Source organism: Boleophthalmus pectinirostris, unplaced genomic scaffold (genome assembly GCF_026225935.1).
Source record: "Boleophthalmus pectinirostris isolate CB_2022bp ecotype Guang Dong unplaced genomic scaffold, ASM2622593v1 HiC_scaffold_17, whole genome shotgun sequence".
NCBI lineage: Eukaryota > Metazoa > Chordata > Actinopteri > Gobiiformes > Gobiidae > Boleophthalmus > Boleophthalmus pectinirostris.
The window spans coordinates 23,257,624-23,272,118 of record NW_026571115.1 but is presented as its reverse complement, the minus strand read 5'-3'; the positions used below and the strand labels follow the sequence as shown (position 1 = coordinate 23,272,118).

At 43.4% G+C, this 14,495-nt stretch overlaps 1 protein-coding gene across 7 annotated transcripts in view; it reads right to left on the bottom strand.

Moving 5' to 3' along the window:
- Positions 1-14,491, bottom strand: part of LOC110162292 (RNA binding protein fox-1 homolog 2-like) — a 44,406-nt gene extending 29,915 nt beyond the window's left edge. For all 7 annotated transcript variants that reach the window (XR_008632063.1, XR_008632062.1, XM_020927161.2 and 4 more), the window contains exons 1-2: positions 13,496-14,491; positions 2,774-2,824 (exon numbers count right to left, since the gene is read on the bottom strand). Coding sequence is in view for 5 of the 7 variants with exons in the window: in XM_020927161.2 (XP_020782820.1) it covers positions 2,774-2,824; positions 13,496-13,753 (309 nt within the window). In the remaining 2 variants the exon portion in view is untranslated. The remainder of the gene's footprint in view (positions 1-2,773; positions 2,825-13,495) is intronic.
- Positions 14,492-14,495: the final 4 nt, after the last annotated feature.

Here is a 14,495-nt window from a genome sequence, read left to right as displayed (position 1 = left end):
AGTTGCAAACAAACAACAGATAAAACTCACGGAACACCAAACTCTGCTATTTTGCTAAATAAAAGGAAAGTTAATAGCATACTTAGCATTTCAAACTGCAAGATGCAAAAATTCATTTCTGTTCCTAGAATTATTTTTTTTTCTTTTTTTCTATACACTTTGTACAGTGCTGAAAAAGCATTTAGTCAGGAGTTGTTATGACCTATATTTCAACCCAACTAAACTTTTCCATGATGTATGTAACCAGCATGTTGCCATTTACTTATGTTGTCATCCCTGATCTTTTACATGACATAAACAGCGGGAGAGTGACATCTCCAGCCCCCAAAGGTCAAAGTGTCTCTTGGCGACTTGTGTCTGGGCCCAATACTTAACTTTACCAGCAGCAGGGCCCCTAGGAGCCTGTCACCATTTAACACATGCATATTGACAGAGGCGAGACCTAGAGGCAGTTCAAACATGCATACATAACATTCGACAGGGGCATTACCAAGACAAATGTACAGCACTATGAAAAAGCCTGTCCAGCCCCGCTACAGCCATTTGCATGATAACCAGGTAGCAGCTAGTGCATGGGGGACTCCTAATGTGTGCTCAAGGGCGGAATATATTAGCCACGATGACTTTTCAATCTTTGATAAAAACAGAGTTACGTGTTAAACAGTGGATGTAAAAAGAGGAGTTGAACGTGGCCCATTGCAGAGAGCAGTTCAGGTGTTGGCCTTGTTTGCTTCAGACGTGCAAATGGCCAAGACTCGCGTTTGGCATAGTATTCATTATGTATGATTTATGCCCACGAGTTTTCAGTTATGTTGTTTTCATATTTTCAAGTTTTATTGCCTTACAATTTTTAGTGGTCAGGCAAAGTGAACACATTTGATAGACACATGTGCAAAATGGCTATATAACATTTGAAATAAATACGTAAGCTGTTATTATTTGTTTATTTAGTTAGAACATGATATGCTTGCTATAAATATAATGAAGTAGCCATGAGCTATTTTCCATCCATTGGCCCACACTGTCAAACACACTTTTCATACACCAGCATACACAGACATTGGACACAGGTGGGTGAAGTGTCTTTCCTAAAAATACATATGCACAGGTCTGAGTGGGAGTCTAACTCTACTTTGGGGTTGGAGGATGAGCACTCTAACCACTAAGCCACTGCTGCCCTACTGTAGGACTCAGTCTCCCAGTACTAACCAAGTCTAATCAAGCCTAACCCAATGTATCTTATGAGATTAGAGTTTTTATAGTAATTAAAATCTATTCAATCCATTACAGTCATAACTGTTTTAGTTAAGATACTACAGACAAAACATCAATCACTGAATCATTTCAAAAGTGAATTCCTAAATTAACCAAAACATAATAATTAAAGTTGCATCGACATCTACATCTACATTATTCCAGTTATGTGCTTAATATTTAACTGTATATATTTGTGTTACATACTGGAAATATGCAGTTAGTTGAGCATTTTCAAAACATAAATGCGTTATAGTTATTGCTCAGTTATTTCATTATTGTTAGTGACCTGACGCTAAAGGATCAGTAACACTGAATCATCTTACTGCAATACCAAGCAGGTGACTATCCGCCAAACACATGGTATTTTTATCAAGACCGAAGCCAAAACCATTTCTTTGATGTCAGCACAAAAATGAGTGCGTATTATTAACTACACCTACATAATAATAACACATCAGTTTTATATAGTGCTTTTCTGGACACTCAAAGATGCTTTACAGAGAATTACATGTACAAAGAATTTATGTAAACTTAGACTGTTTCACCGTACTTCAATGAGAAAACTACTATAGAACTGGGTTTTTAAGATGCGTCTTGTAACCCTAATACTGTGTGGTCCATAAATGTTTGCTCCATCCCAGACATGACGCAGAAAGTTAACTCAATCTCATAACCTAAAGAAGTCGTCAGCTTGTTCCTATCCTCTGTCACGCCGCTGGAGAAGTATATTCCCCAGAAAGGAGAAGTGTGGGGCGTGCGGGAAGAGAGCGGACAGTGAGCACAGGCTGGGGGCCAGTGCGCTGTGAAGAGGAGGAGGAGGCTGGGGGGCCATTGGGCTCAGCAGACCAACACTCCCCTCCTGTGGCACTGCCAGAGAGCTGCACATCCAACACAGGCCACAAGCAGCAGACAAAGGAACACGCATGGAGGCTTCAGAGGCTGGCATGTGTGCTCCGGTGGCACGCGCTAAGCCACTCTCAGCACTGCTTGGAGGTAGATAAGACAGCTACCCGGCCACTGCACTGCACACGCACACCACTCATTATTGTGAGCAATATGCATGGAGAGATAGTTCGACTGAGAGCGAGAGAGGGGAAGGGGTGGCATTGTGAGGCAGCGCAGCATGCACAGAGCCTGGCTTAGTTTAAAGCAGCCAATAGCTTAATGTCTATTTTCAAAGGGTCAGAGCTGTGAAAAGAGGTTCAATCGCTAGTTTCTCTTTCATCAATCCCTCTAACAGCCATCATTTATGAGGCACAGAGGCTGTGGCAGGAAAATATAACAGCATGATACAATGGAGCAGATCATTACTAAAGACAAAATATGACGGTCGACAAGAAGCACATGAACTTCACCGATTTCAAAGAGAATATTTTTAACAAGGCTTACATAACACCAGATACAGAAACTATTTGCTTTTATCACAGTCACATCTCAGTGCAATAACATCCAAGGATATTCTTTGAAATTATTCACAATTTTTACAATGGTTTGCAAGCAGTCACTAATCTCTTACCTGACTGTGAGGTGGGTATCCATGGAAACCAGGATTTAAAGGCTCATTGTTCTGCAAGAGACAACAGGAGGGAAGAGAGTGGTGAGTGGCAGCACTTTGAAAAAGCACACGGATGCAGCATGACAGTCCCAAACTTTTACATTTCAGCTGGAGAGCTCTTGAGCTGAAAAACAGCTGCACTTAGCTTGTTTTTTTTACAGGGAGTACACAGGTATGATCATTCTGAGGATCAAAGTCACAAGGTACTTCACCGCAACAGCACAGACAAGTGTTATTGGCTCATTATTCTCACACAGAGAGAAATTGGCAAAAAGGTAATTTCACACGTGTTAATATGTTTATTTGCAAACAAATATTTTCGTGTGGATAGAGCCGGAAGGTTTGATAAAAACAGTTTACCAGACTAGTTTGTCTGCGTAAATCCAGACTACAGAAGAAACTAGAGAAACTACATTTCAGTTTTCTAGCAGTCAATGATCAGCTTGAGTCTAGTTATTGGAGAGGTCCACAGCCAATCCTCTGTGAGAAAAAAACATTTATTTTGGAGCACAGTTCAGACGAATTTTTGTGTTGAATGGCAATGATTTACACATTGTCTTTTATGTTGATGTTGAAACCCATACATTTTGTTTTTGCTGGCAACATGGTGGGGGGTAATAATCTTCATTTGATGTTGAACAATTATTTAGACAAAATTTTATCACTTGGCTCAAGAGCAAAGTTAAAAGGAGTTCAAACAAGGACAAGTTCCCTCCTACATAGTCCTAAGGAGGCTGGGCAGCCCCTGCAGCCCACCCCTCCCGGATTACTCCTGCCCTAGAAACCTTTGTTGTGCCTAATTGCTTGGTAATTGTTCTTAATTCAATTATTTCTCAACTGGTATAGCTAATTCGTGTGTTATTTCACCAGGCATTGATTTGTGCTGAGCCATAGTTGAGGAGACAAAGAGCGAGGAATCGAGGAGGGGCTCTGGAACAATGTGGAAAGTTAACCGAATGATGATATTTTGACAGCAGAGAGAGATGATAACTGTGCGCTCTTGCCTGCTGGTATGCCTAGCAGAGAAAACATGGCCGCCTGGGGAGACTCATGCCTCAGCTCCATCACGCACAAGTGGGAGGGGAAAAGGGAGTGCGTGTCTGAGGGCCAGTGGGGTTCTCTCACATTTAGTGTAAGGGTAGGGCGTTAAGACTACAGCTCAGCAGTTCTGAGGAAAACACAAAGAAATGCCAAGATTTCAAGCAGTATTTTTAACTCGTATGCCTTTAAAAAAGTGCTGACTACTGTAAAAGTCTACCACCTATCTTGAAATCCATAACTTTTAATGCAACTTGTAAATTGTATTGTAATTTGTTTAAAAACAAATAACTGAGCCAATATATTCAAGTGTATTGCAACAAAAATACAGATTACCATTAATGATAACATCAAAGTACAATCCAATTTTGCTCATAAAATTATGAGATATTGCAGTAAGTTAATTCAACTGTACACAATTCACCTTTACATAACAGATAATACTCCCTACAACTGTATGACAACTCACCCTTATGTAACGGATAACCATATGTCCTGTCAATCATCATATCATCATTGCACTGTCTCCCTCCTGTATAAAGCTGTGATTTAATGTACATTTTAAATGTATATAATTATGCCTTATTTGACTATCCTGTTTCATCAGCCGGTTTCACTTCGTAGAAACTATCTGACCTTGCAGTGTTAGAATTTGTTCGCTCGGCCTTTTCTCAAATCCCATAGGAAGAAGGGCAATAACGTCTTTCCCCTTGATAAAATTCATCGAACATTCTCTTTATTCCGGCTTTAAATCCTCGATCTCGGTAATCGTTGACAACACAGAATGTATGGCTTCTCGCCGTTTGGCTGATGATTGAACTTGCACTTCTGTGGTTTTTGCAAACCGTCTAGTGTATTCCAATTCCTGACCTAGTCGCTGGAGAGAAATTAAATTGAGCGGAGGCACTAGGTGGCGCCACCCTGGCTATTATTTGACCTCTCTTGCCATCTTTTTGTTACTTATTTAGAATTTATTATTACTATTATTATTTATATTGCCGCTCTTTTTATTATATTATATTGTGATGTGTGAGATCCTGTGCCCAAATAATTTCCCTTGTGAATCAATAAAATTAGTTTAAGTCTAAATACCATTGACACTGACTAGAACAGTTTAAGATTAACATGACTCTTGTGGTGTTAAACCCTAAACTTGTAGAATGCAGATTCACAGCCTAAACATATTCTACACTAATGCATATTTAAGGAGGTGGAGCTCAGAATGTAATCCTCTAGCAACACCTAGCCCTCCTGTCCTGCATGTATGTATAGGGGGATGGGTGTTAGGCTGGCGTTAGAAGTCCCGATGTTTTCATTACATTTAATCTCCCGGACTAGCAGCAGACAAAATGTTTCTATTCATGGGTCCTGCTCACACACTGGTCCAGCTTGAGAGTAGGCTGCATAGTGTGTCCTGACTCGCGAAGAGTGTCAACAGTGTTAACCCCGTGGCCCTGACCTCCAGCTGCCTGCCCACTTCCTGGTTTGCTCATTGAGCCAATCAAGCGCAAGTGTCAGAAGCTGGAGGGATGGCAGTGGAAGCATATTGACATCCAGCTTGTCCAAACCTGCACTCTAATGGCCAGGCGAGTGGGTGCAGAACAAACAGCCTGCTCAATATGAGTCTTTGTCGACTGTTCCAACATTGTAAAATTAGATTGTGTTTTTTCTGTGTCTGGTGTTAGAACTTGTCATCATTACACATGTAGTGATTTCAAGGCGAGAAAGGAGGCAGTTATCCAAACAGAAGTGGGCTAGGCAGGAGGTACAATGGAGTATTCGCAGTGTGTAATCCCCCAGTGGTGAGGCACAGCTGGGGGCCTGGCAAGTGTCGCTCCAGTTGTTATTAATTGTGTTATTGTTCACACACTTTGTTGTTACTGATAGGAAAAACTTATCTCTGGTATTCAGAGTTTCACATCTTGTACAGCATGCAGTGTTCTTGATAGTTCAGTAATGATGACAGCACCAGCATTATTACAGCTTTGCGTATTCTTACAAAACAAAATGATTTCCCATAATGATGACATAATCAGAGTTTATAGGCTGCAATCTAATGTTTTTTTACTTGCATGCCCGCTCAAATACATTCACCTTTCAATCCTTTCTAAAAGCTTCTTTGTACGTTTTAATATACTGTACAACTGTAAACGCATAAGTTAAAAGCAAAAACAGATGTGTATAGGGCATATGACCACCTAAAGGGAAGAAAAGTCTAAATTTTGTGGGCTGAAGAGAATGAATGAGGTAGGCAAAAAGCTATATGTGAGACTTAGGTACACTTTTATGATGCTAGGCCACTCAACCTTGACCCTGTGGGTATATGTGTCCGCAAACCCACTCGTTCTCAAACAACACTTTCTTTGTCTCCGCTCACCACTTCCTGTTTCATCTGGAACTAATTTCCCCCTCGTGCCTCGTCCCCAGGGGGAACACTCTCCTTGGTGCGCCATGGTAGCACTAGATCGGGCAGACGGACATATAATAAGATAGTGAGTGTGTTAAGGTTGTGGTGCTGGGAGCTGCGTGTCATGTCCGCAGGGGCCTGGGCGATGTAGCAAAAGGCTCCTATTGAAATGAGTCAACTCGTACCGCAGTGAATTTCAACGGATATATATACGAATAAAGCGTGAGGGGATCAGCTGGCGTGGTGTACTCATTAAGGTGAATCACAATAAAACCAAATGAGCTGAAAGTCGAGAGGTTAGAGAAACTAGGCTTTGCAGGAGGATTATGAAGTCAGCAACGATGGAATTCCTGTAAAAATCCAAACCAAATGCACCCAAATTATAGAGCGAGGTCACGAATGGACAAGAAGAAAGAAGAAAAAAAAAAAAACAGGAGGTGGAGCTTAAAGCAACATCTGGAATCAATCTGTCTGAGGCGCAGTGGGAATGGACTGCGAAGAAGAAGGAGGGAAGAAAGACAGGAAGAGAAAGATGAAACCGGGCAGGCATAGAGGAATTTGGACATGGCTTAAGTTAAAGACGGAGAGAGGGAAGGGGGGAGAGCGAAATCAAGCTCTCCAACATTTGCGAAATGGAGAAAATGAGTCAGACGCGAAGAATGCATGTGATTTATATTTTCTTAAGGGAGTGGGGGAGGGGGGCGAACTTGATACCTCATTTACCCATGGTCTGCCTTTACCATATGGCATTGCATTTAAGTCCGTTACACGCCTGCACGTCTCCCAGGCACTTTTGTTCCTCCCTATACCGCAGTTTGGGATATAAAATGGAAAAAGTGATGCCGAGTTGAAAACACTGGCAACTTTTTAGAGTAGTTTGTAGAGTGCCCAAGGGTTGGAAGACAAACTCGAGGACAGCACTACAAAGTCCGGCGAACGTAAACATTTCGTAAAACTGAAGGGTGTTTTGCTTGTTTATTTTTTCTTTCATGGCCTTGCTATTTTAGGAGATGGGATGAAGTTTGGGAGTTGCGGCAGCGAAGGGGGGAGTTAAGAAGAGGCAAAAAAAAGCGCTGGTGAAGGAAGGCAAAATGACATGAGGTCAACAGATGGTGCAGGGGGGAGGGGCGCAGGGGGTAATTACACAGGCGTCTACGAGCGGGCCACAGACAGAAGAGAGAGGTGATGCTATCCAAACACCGAAAGTAAGAAACGTCCCACCTGCTGCCCCCCGCCCACGCTGCTCCTCGTTAGCCAAAAGGTGCAATATACAACGGGTCAAGGCGTTCATCTTTATTGGGTCCAGTATAGAATCCAAAGTTGAGTCACAACTTTGAGCCGCAATTATAAAAAGTTTGATAATGGACATGAGGTAATTGGATATTCAGTACTGATTCACTGTTGGACTATCGAAGCATACACAAGTTGTCAACTGTTACAGAGGCGGTTCCCGAACAGATGCAGTCCTCCTAGTCTCTCCAAACTTGGGGCTAGTGCAGAGTGTCTGAAAAGTGGGAAATTAATTGCTAATGCTACGCAAAATAGGGTTACTGTAAGGTTTTGAGTAGCAGTAACATAGATCAATGCATAATAACAAATATATATGTACAGGATAAGAAAACTGTCAGGATATTAATTGGGTGAAAAGCATGGCACAGCTGAGCTCGGCAATCTGTTTAACTGCAAACTACAGAAGCATCTTAAACAGGGAAGAGTCAGGAAGGATATTTTAAAGCAGGATAGCGGACAGAGTGATGGATGAGATGTGCGGAGAAAGAATATCAAAGCCACATGATGAGGCCAAAAAATGACAAATGCAGTTGTGGCACGCGGTGACAGGCAAACCAGACGGAGGCGTGCAGACGGCAGGGCGCGAAGGAGACCAGAAGAAGAGACGGTTTCTGAAATTGTACATAGCACTGGCCAAGTATCTCTACAGCAAGTATATTTTACACTTTGCATACCAAGTGGCATTCCTATATTTGGCCTGTGTTTATGTGTTTTTTTAATGTATGGCCTGCCTGTACTGAGGCTGAGCTGCTGCAATGTGGGCAGAAACAGACACTTGTGCAACTCAAAATGTTAAAAGGTTGAAGCATTGGCGGGCGTATTCACATTTGGTATTTTTACAGACTTTTCAGTAAGACGAGCTGACAGAGTAGTTTTTCTGAGTTATGCAAATATATACTGTATATTCTGTCATGTCCTCAAATATCTAAAAATATGGATCTAGCTCTGAGCCGACAATGCTGCCAAGTTATTTTATCAATAAAATATCAATCCCTTTGGTAACCGCATGGTTTTGCTACCACTTCCATACAGGTTAGGTTATTATCATAATATAGATATATATCCAAATGCATTCCAAAAGCATAATGCACAATTGTCAATATATGCCCATGACTTTTTATTTCTCAAAAGGTTGGTGTGCACAGAACATAATATGAGAATGAGAATCTTGCCTTATATAAAAAAGGCATTATAACTTTTCTGGTGGAGAATTTGCTGGTCTCTAAGGAGGCCATTGTTTTGCCAGGAATATTTCACAGTATGGCTTTAAATGTAACAATCACCCAGGGGAGAGACAAGGAATGCCACCAGTCTAAAATACAGATGAGATCTGTGCAGAGTGGAGCCCATTCACAGTAAAAATATATGTTTGCCAGGCATAATTATTCATAAATTTGTTTAAAGACAAGCAGAACTTTAGAGCCAGTTCTATAAGAAAATGGCAGCCTTGAGCTGCATGGAACAATGCTGCTGCTTTACCATCTATCCACATGGTTGACTCAGGGCTGCATCATTCACTGTCACAATTGATTATTTTGATTGGTCAAAGCAGAGCCAGGCAGGCGCACTGGAGAACATTGGTAAACACAGGCAGAACTGGCTGATGATGAAGATGGATTTCATAACTGCAGAACAGAGCACGTGAACGCAGCTTGACGGGGCATCCCGCATGACCCAGCCGTGAAAGGGAGAAGTGGCATATCTCCGTTTAAAGGGGCGAGATGGGAGTGCGTGTGACAGTTTGGGGGCAGCCTTGGGGAGGGGGGGTCAACAAGGGGGATGGGGGAAAACGATGACCATAAAGGGAGACTTCACATGCGAGTGCTGTGTTTAAGACTCCAGACATTTACAACAGTGAGGAGGAGGAAGCATACACGCAGTCCATTTCAGTCAGTGCCTTTGCTGTTTGATCTGATTACTCCTTATGCTTTGGCAATAGCAGCGCGGCTCTTGTGTCAATAAAGCACAGTGTAGTGAAGTGAACAAAGGCAAGAGCACAGCAGAGATAGAGGCAGAGAATATGAGTTAAGCAACAGCGTCTAGGGAATATTTAGCTTATCGCTGCTAGTTCAAAAGTCAAGACTCGCCTGGGCCACAGCTCAAAGATTAACAGCAATCATTAACACAGAGGTGCAGAGCGTCATTATAGGAGCCACTGAGATGGTTCAAACTTCTTGGTAAACTGTATACATGGTGAGTACATAAGAATGGTATAGACCAAAGGAGGAACTGGGCAATTAATTTAATTATTTAGACATCTAGCACTGAAGAAAAACTTTAAGCTATTAATATCATGAATAATATTAATAATTTGGTTTATGTGGCGGTTTGATAAGGCATTAATAAGAGAATCTGACAAGTCTAGTTAATAGTAAATATTAGTAGTACATATTAGATTTAGAGTACATAATAGAGTAGCAAAACAATTATTATTCTGAAATGTATGTCAACGCAAGGTATGCTCAAAATGTTATCTATGATTGTAAAGGATAAATCGCAAATCCACTGGCAATGTTTTAATGTTGATGCAAGAACTTTTTCAAACTTTGACTTTTCTTTTCTTTGAGCCCAGAGAAAGCCCTGAACAGACATTTACAGAAATTATTTTAGTCTGATGTCTGCAATGCATTTTCATTAGCAACCGATATCACCACATTTTGGGCCCTGGGGCGCAAATGAAAAGTTCAAGTTTGAAATAACAAACTGTGACAAATGCTTTTGGCCAGCGATCCTGAAATAAAGCTGCTCGCACTTGGTAATAACCTCCACTATCCACATCATCTACGCGTCCATATGCCCCCACCTCGGCCCGGCCCCCCTCCCTCCACTCCGGCCCTGTTAAAGCGATCAGGCCGCTTAATGCCCTCCGCTAAATGAGCTTTGATCTCGTTAGCGCAACACAAAGCCTCTTTACTGCCAACGATAGGACAAATCGGCTCTCGCAAGGGGAGGAGAGGAGATGGACGGAGAGAGTGAGAGAAAGTGGACTAAGGGTCTGACTGGCCACAGCGCTGCCTGCAGGGAGCACATCAAAACAAAAGAGTGAAGGATGAGAGAGACGCGTGAGGCATGAAGGACAATGAGCAGGAACTGATGTGTGCTGATGTGCAGAGGGGTGCAAAGGTATTCTCCTCCTTCTGAGTTAAGAGGAGACCACAATCCACCTCTGGGGCTACCTGTGCTGCAGCAATATAACACACTAGTATGTTACAAGTAGTGGCGTTCCTATACAAGTGAGCCTCCCTGTGTTGTTTCATAGCATGATACTCGCATTGTTTCGCATGAACAGCTGCATATTTAGGATTTAGGAATATTGATGGTCCTGCACATATGGATATTTTGGTCTGGACTTCCTACTTTTATACCAAAAAATAAGTTCTGAAGGTAAAGGTTGGGGGATGGCACTCAGATTGTCTGTGAACCAGGAGTCAATTAGCAATCTGGAAAGCAGCCTGGGGCAAGCTGGGGTGGGGTGGGGGTAATCAGAGGACAGCCAGAGGGGAGCAGGGGTAAAAAACGGGGGTCCACACGGGCTATGTATGTATGTATGCATGAGCACAAGTGGGGGAGGAGAGCCGGAACAAAAGGCAGCAGGCCCAGTGCTGCACGCTCATTTATTATAAAAAGCCTGATTTACAGTCAGAAGGAAGGTCAGCGCCTCCACTACACCTCCGAATGGGAGTGCTATGGTAATGGCCAGGCTCATTTAGATATGAGAGCCTCCGCTGCATCAGTCTTGGCCACCCCATGCACGTGCTCTGCCACAGTAAACCATCCATGAGGCACACCTTGACAAATACGCTGACATTTCCCCAGAATGTCATTTCATTTTATATTTACCTTAGCATGAAGCCAGAGGGTTACTCCGCTCCTAATCGTCATTCATAGCCTCTCCTCCTGCTTATCTGCAGCACTCTCCATGGCATCCCTGTGATCCATCAGCCATCTCCTCTGCTTTATCATGATCCCTAATGGTACTGGCCTAATGGTCCTATATACCTCTTACTGACCGCCTTATCCTTGGCGTCATCCTTTATTTGACCCACCTGTCCATCCATCCAGCACATGTCTGACATGAGGTCATCTCCAAGAATGACCTCTATACTGTGCTCATGGAACAAGGAACATAAATATATAATATTTGAATTATTTATTAAAGTACTGCTAAGGATGAGTTACTAATATTTCCAGGGACAGTGTCAATGTGTAAAACACCAGGCTGACATATTAACATGCTGATAATGCACCTTAAATAATATCACCCCCAAAATATCTCGCCAAACGTAAACACACAGGAAAAAAATCTTATGGCAATGTTGTGAGTTCTTTTGGCAAAAGAACTTGAACCATCTATCAAATTCACTTTCATTGTATGCTTCATATGAAATTATGGTACGGTAGTATAGCAATTAAGAAGGTGAACTTTCTCTGAAACATCGGACATATGACAAAACTATTCAGAGTACACTGATATACAACTAAAGTATATAAGGCAATTTATCATGTGTATTAAAAAGCTGCCACTTTATCAAATATGAAGCTAGGGCCCAATCTTAGCAGTTTAGATCCAGCCAAACATATGTTTGTTTTGCTTCACCAAACTGTGCCTTGCTGTCCAGCCATTAATCAACCCCCCCCCACCCAGCACCCTTCATTCTCTCTCTCTCTCTCTCTCTCTCACACACACACACACACACACACACACACACACACACACACACACACACACACACACACACACACACACACACACACACACACACACACACACACACACACACACACACACACACACACATACACACACACACACACACACACACACACACACACTAGAGTGAAGCAATCGATACAACTGATGGGCAGAGAGAATGGTCCCCACGCCGCTCTGCTCATCGTCACATCATCTTTGCCGGCGGGCTATAACCTTTCCCCATCATCGTGTCCATCCGTTGTGAAGTTATCAGACATTACACGCCATATGTTTGGCTCTGCAGCCGCTCAGACACACAGCCAATTAAAGTATTTCAGCAGCTCCCCAGGATTCAATTACATCCAGGTAACCCCTGAGCCTGCCCCAGTGCCCCTGCCCTGCACAGTACTTTGGACTGTTTCCTTTAACTAAGCACCACAGTGCTGCTGGCTTATGAAGGCATATGTGAGGAGGAGGAGGAGTTCAAATGATGCATGTGTTTATGGGAGAAGGAGACAGAGACATAAACAAGGGTAGAATTGCAGAGTGCAAACGTGAGAGGTGCATTCTGCACTCCAGCTGAAGCCTGATTTACAGTAATCTACATAGACTGGACCGGCTCACTAATGCTGCCTCAGCACTGCTGTGAACATGGGGAAGACCCATGTAAGGAGACGGGCCCCTAAGCCCCTCTCTTCTCCTGCCTTCGCCCAAAAGACTCTGTTCTTTGTCTTTCACTGTGCTGACCCCTCCCCCATCCCGTCTCCCTCTCTCTTAACACCTAGCGACAATCATAGGGGCACCCAGTGATTAATACCACATGTAGTGTGTATTTAGATTTGAAGGGTGACTGGCCGCAAATAAACACAACACCATACTTGACTCTTATTATGGATATAACTAAAGATGCAGGCTTCGCCCCATGTGACAGTGTATGGGTTTACTCTCCATACAGAATGGCATGATGAATGGCTCTGATCTTTGCTGTGCTGCTGCCTGTCATAGCCATGGAGCCTGGATCATATTACCTTTGTCTGCCTAGCTGTAGTCTCCCTTCTCCTCAGTTATTTCACCAATACAGCACTCATTCTTAAATCTCACCTTGCCACTACATTAAGTGCTTCACCATTTGCTGCAATGATGCATGAGCATATTGTTGATGAGAGAAAGGTGTCTAGCAAAACATTGCAAATCCTCTGTGATACCAACAAAAGCCAAAACCTAACATGATGTGTTTAGTTTATCACACTCTTACCTGTCCTATGTCTCCAACAACAGCCCCGGTGCCTGGATCTATCCTGGGTCTTTTGCACTCCGCCCCGGCCAGGTCAGTGAGGGCAGCGGCTGTCTGCGCGTCAGGCTCCGGGTCTCCCCTCTTCATGCCTCGCACAGCTGCTGGGACCCCGGTCGCGCTTGCATGGGCTCCAGCCGCAGTATCAATGTCCCTCTCCCGGTCCATTATTCCCCGACTAACGGGAAGCATTAAAGATGCAACGTCGGTCGACATTAACATTGGACAGCAGACAGTCTCCAGTCAAAATGTCTTTGCGTAGCGTTCCTTTGTAATAGTCCACAACCCCAAATGTAAAATGCCCTTTCCCAAAACACGCACACAAAACTGCTCTAGAAATATATTATTACTGGCAGCATTTACACTTTGTTGTCAAAGTTTCCATTTGCTTGTCGAAACAAGAACATAGTGCCAATTGAAATGGTATAAATGTGACAGACACTCAATATAGAGAAATTAAGGATGCCAAACAGTGACCTATTTCAATAAAGACCACACGTCTGACTCCTGGATGCCTGACAAGCTAATTAGCCAGCTAACATTAGCTAGCCCGCTAGCATTACATTCCGCTAGCTCTCCTTATAAATGTGGCTCGGAGAGCGCGCTCTTCGCTGCCAATAATGGAAAATGTTGAAATGAGCACCGCGTAGCCAAGTACTTTGTCCTTCCACAGCTCGCCCGGTCCTCTCTCCTCCCGCCTGTAGTGTTTGAGCCCGTGTTGTTCCAGCAGCCTCTCCTTGGTTCAGTCCTTTCTCTCACAGCTCCTCTCCTCGCAGCGCTGCTGTGGATGTGTCTTGGCGTGTGGACCTGGCTCTACACGGTTTCCTCTGGTTTAGGTCCCAGCTGGTGGAGCCCGGGAGCCTGCGCACGGCTGATCCACGGTCAGATCTGTATGGACACCGGGCTGCGAGAGAGAGGACACGGAGCTGAGGTGGGCTGGCCCAGGGTCTGTACATTCTCAGTC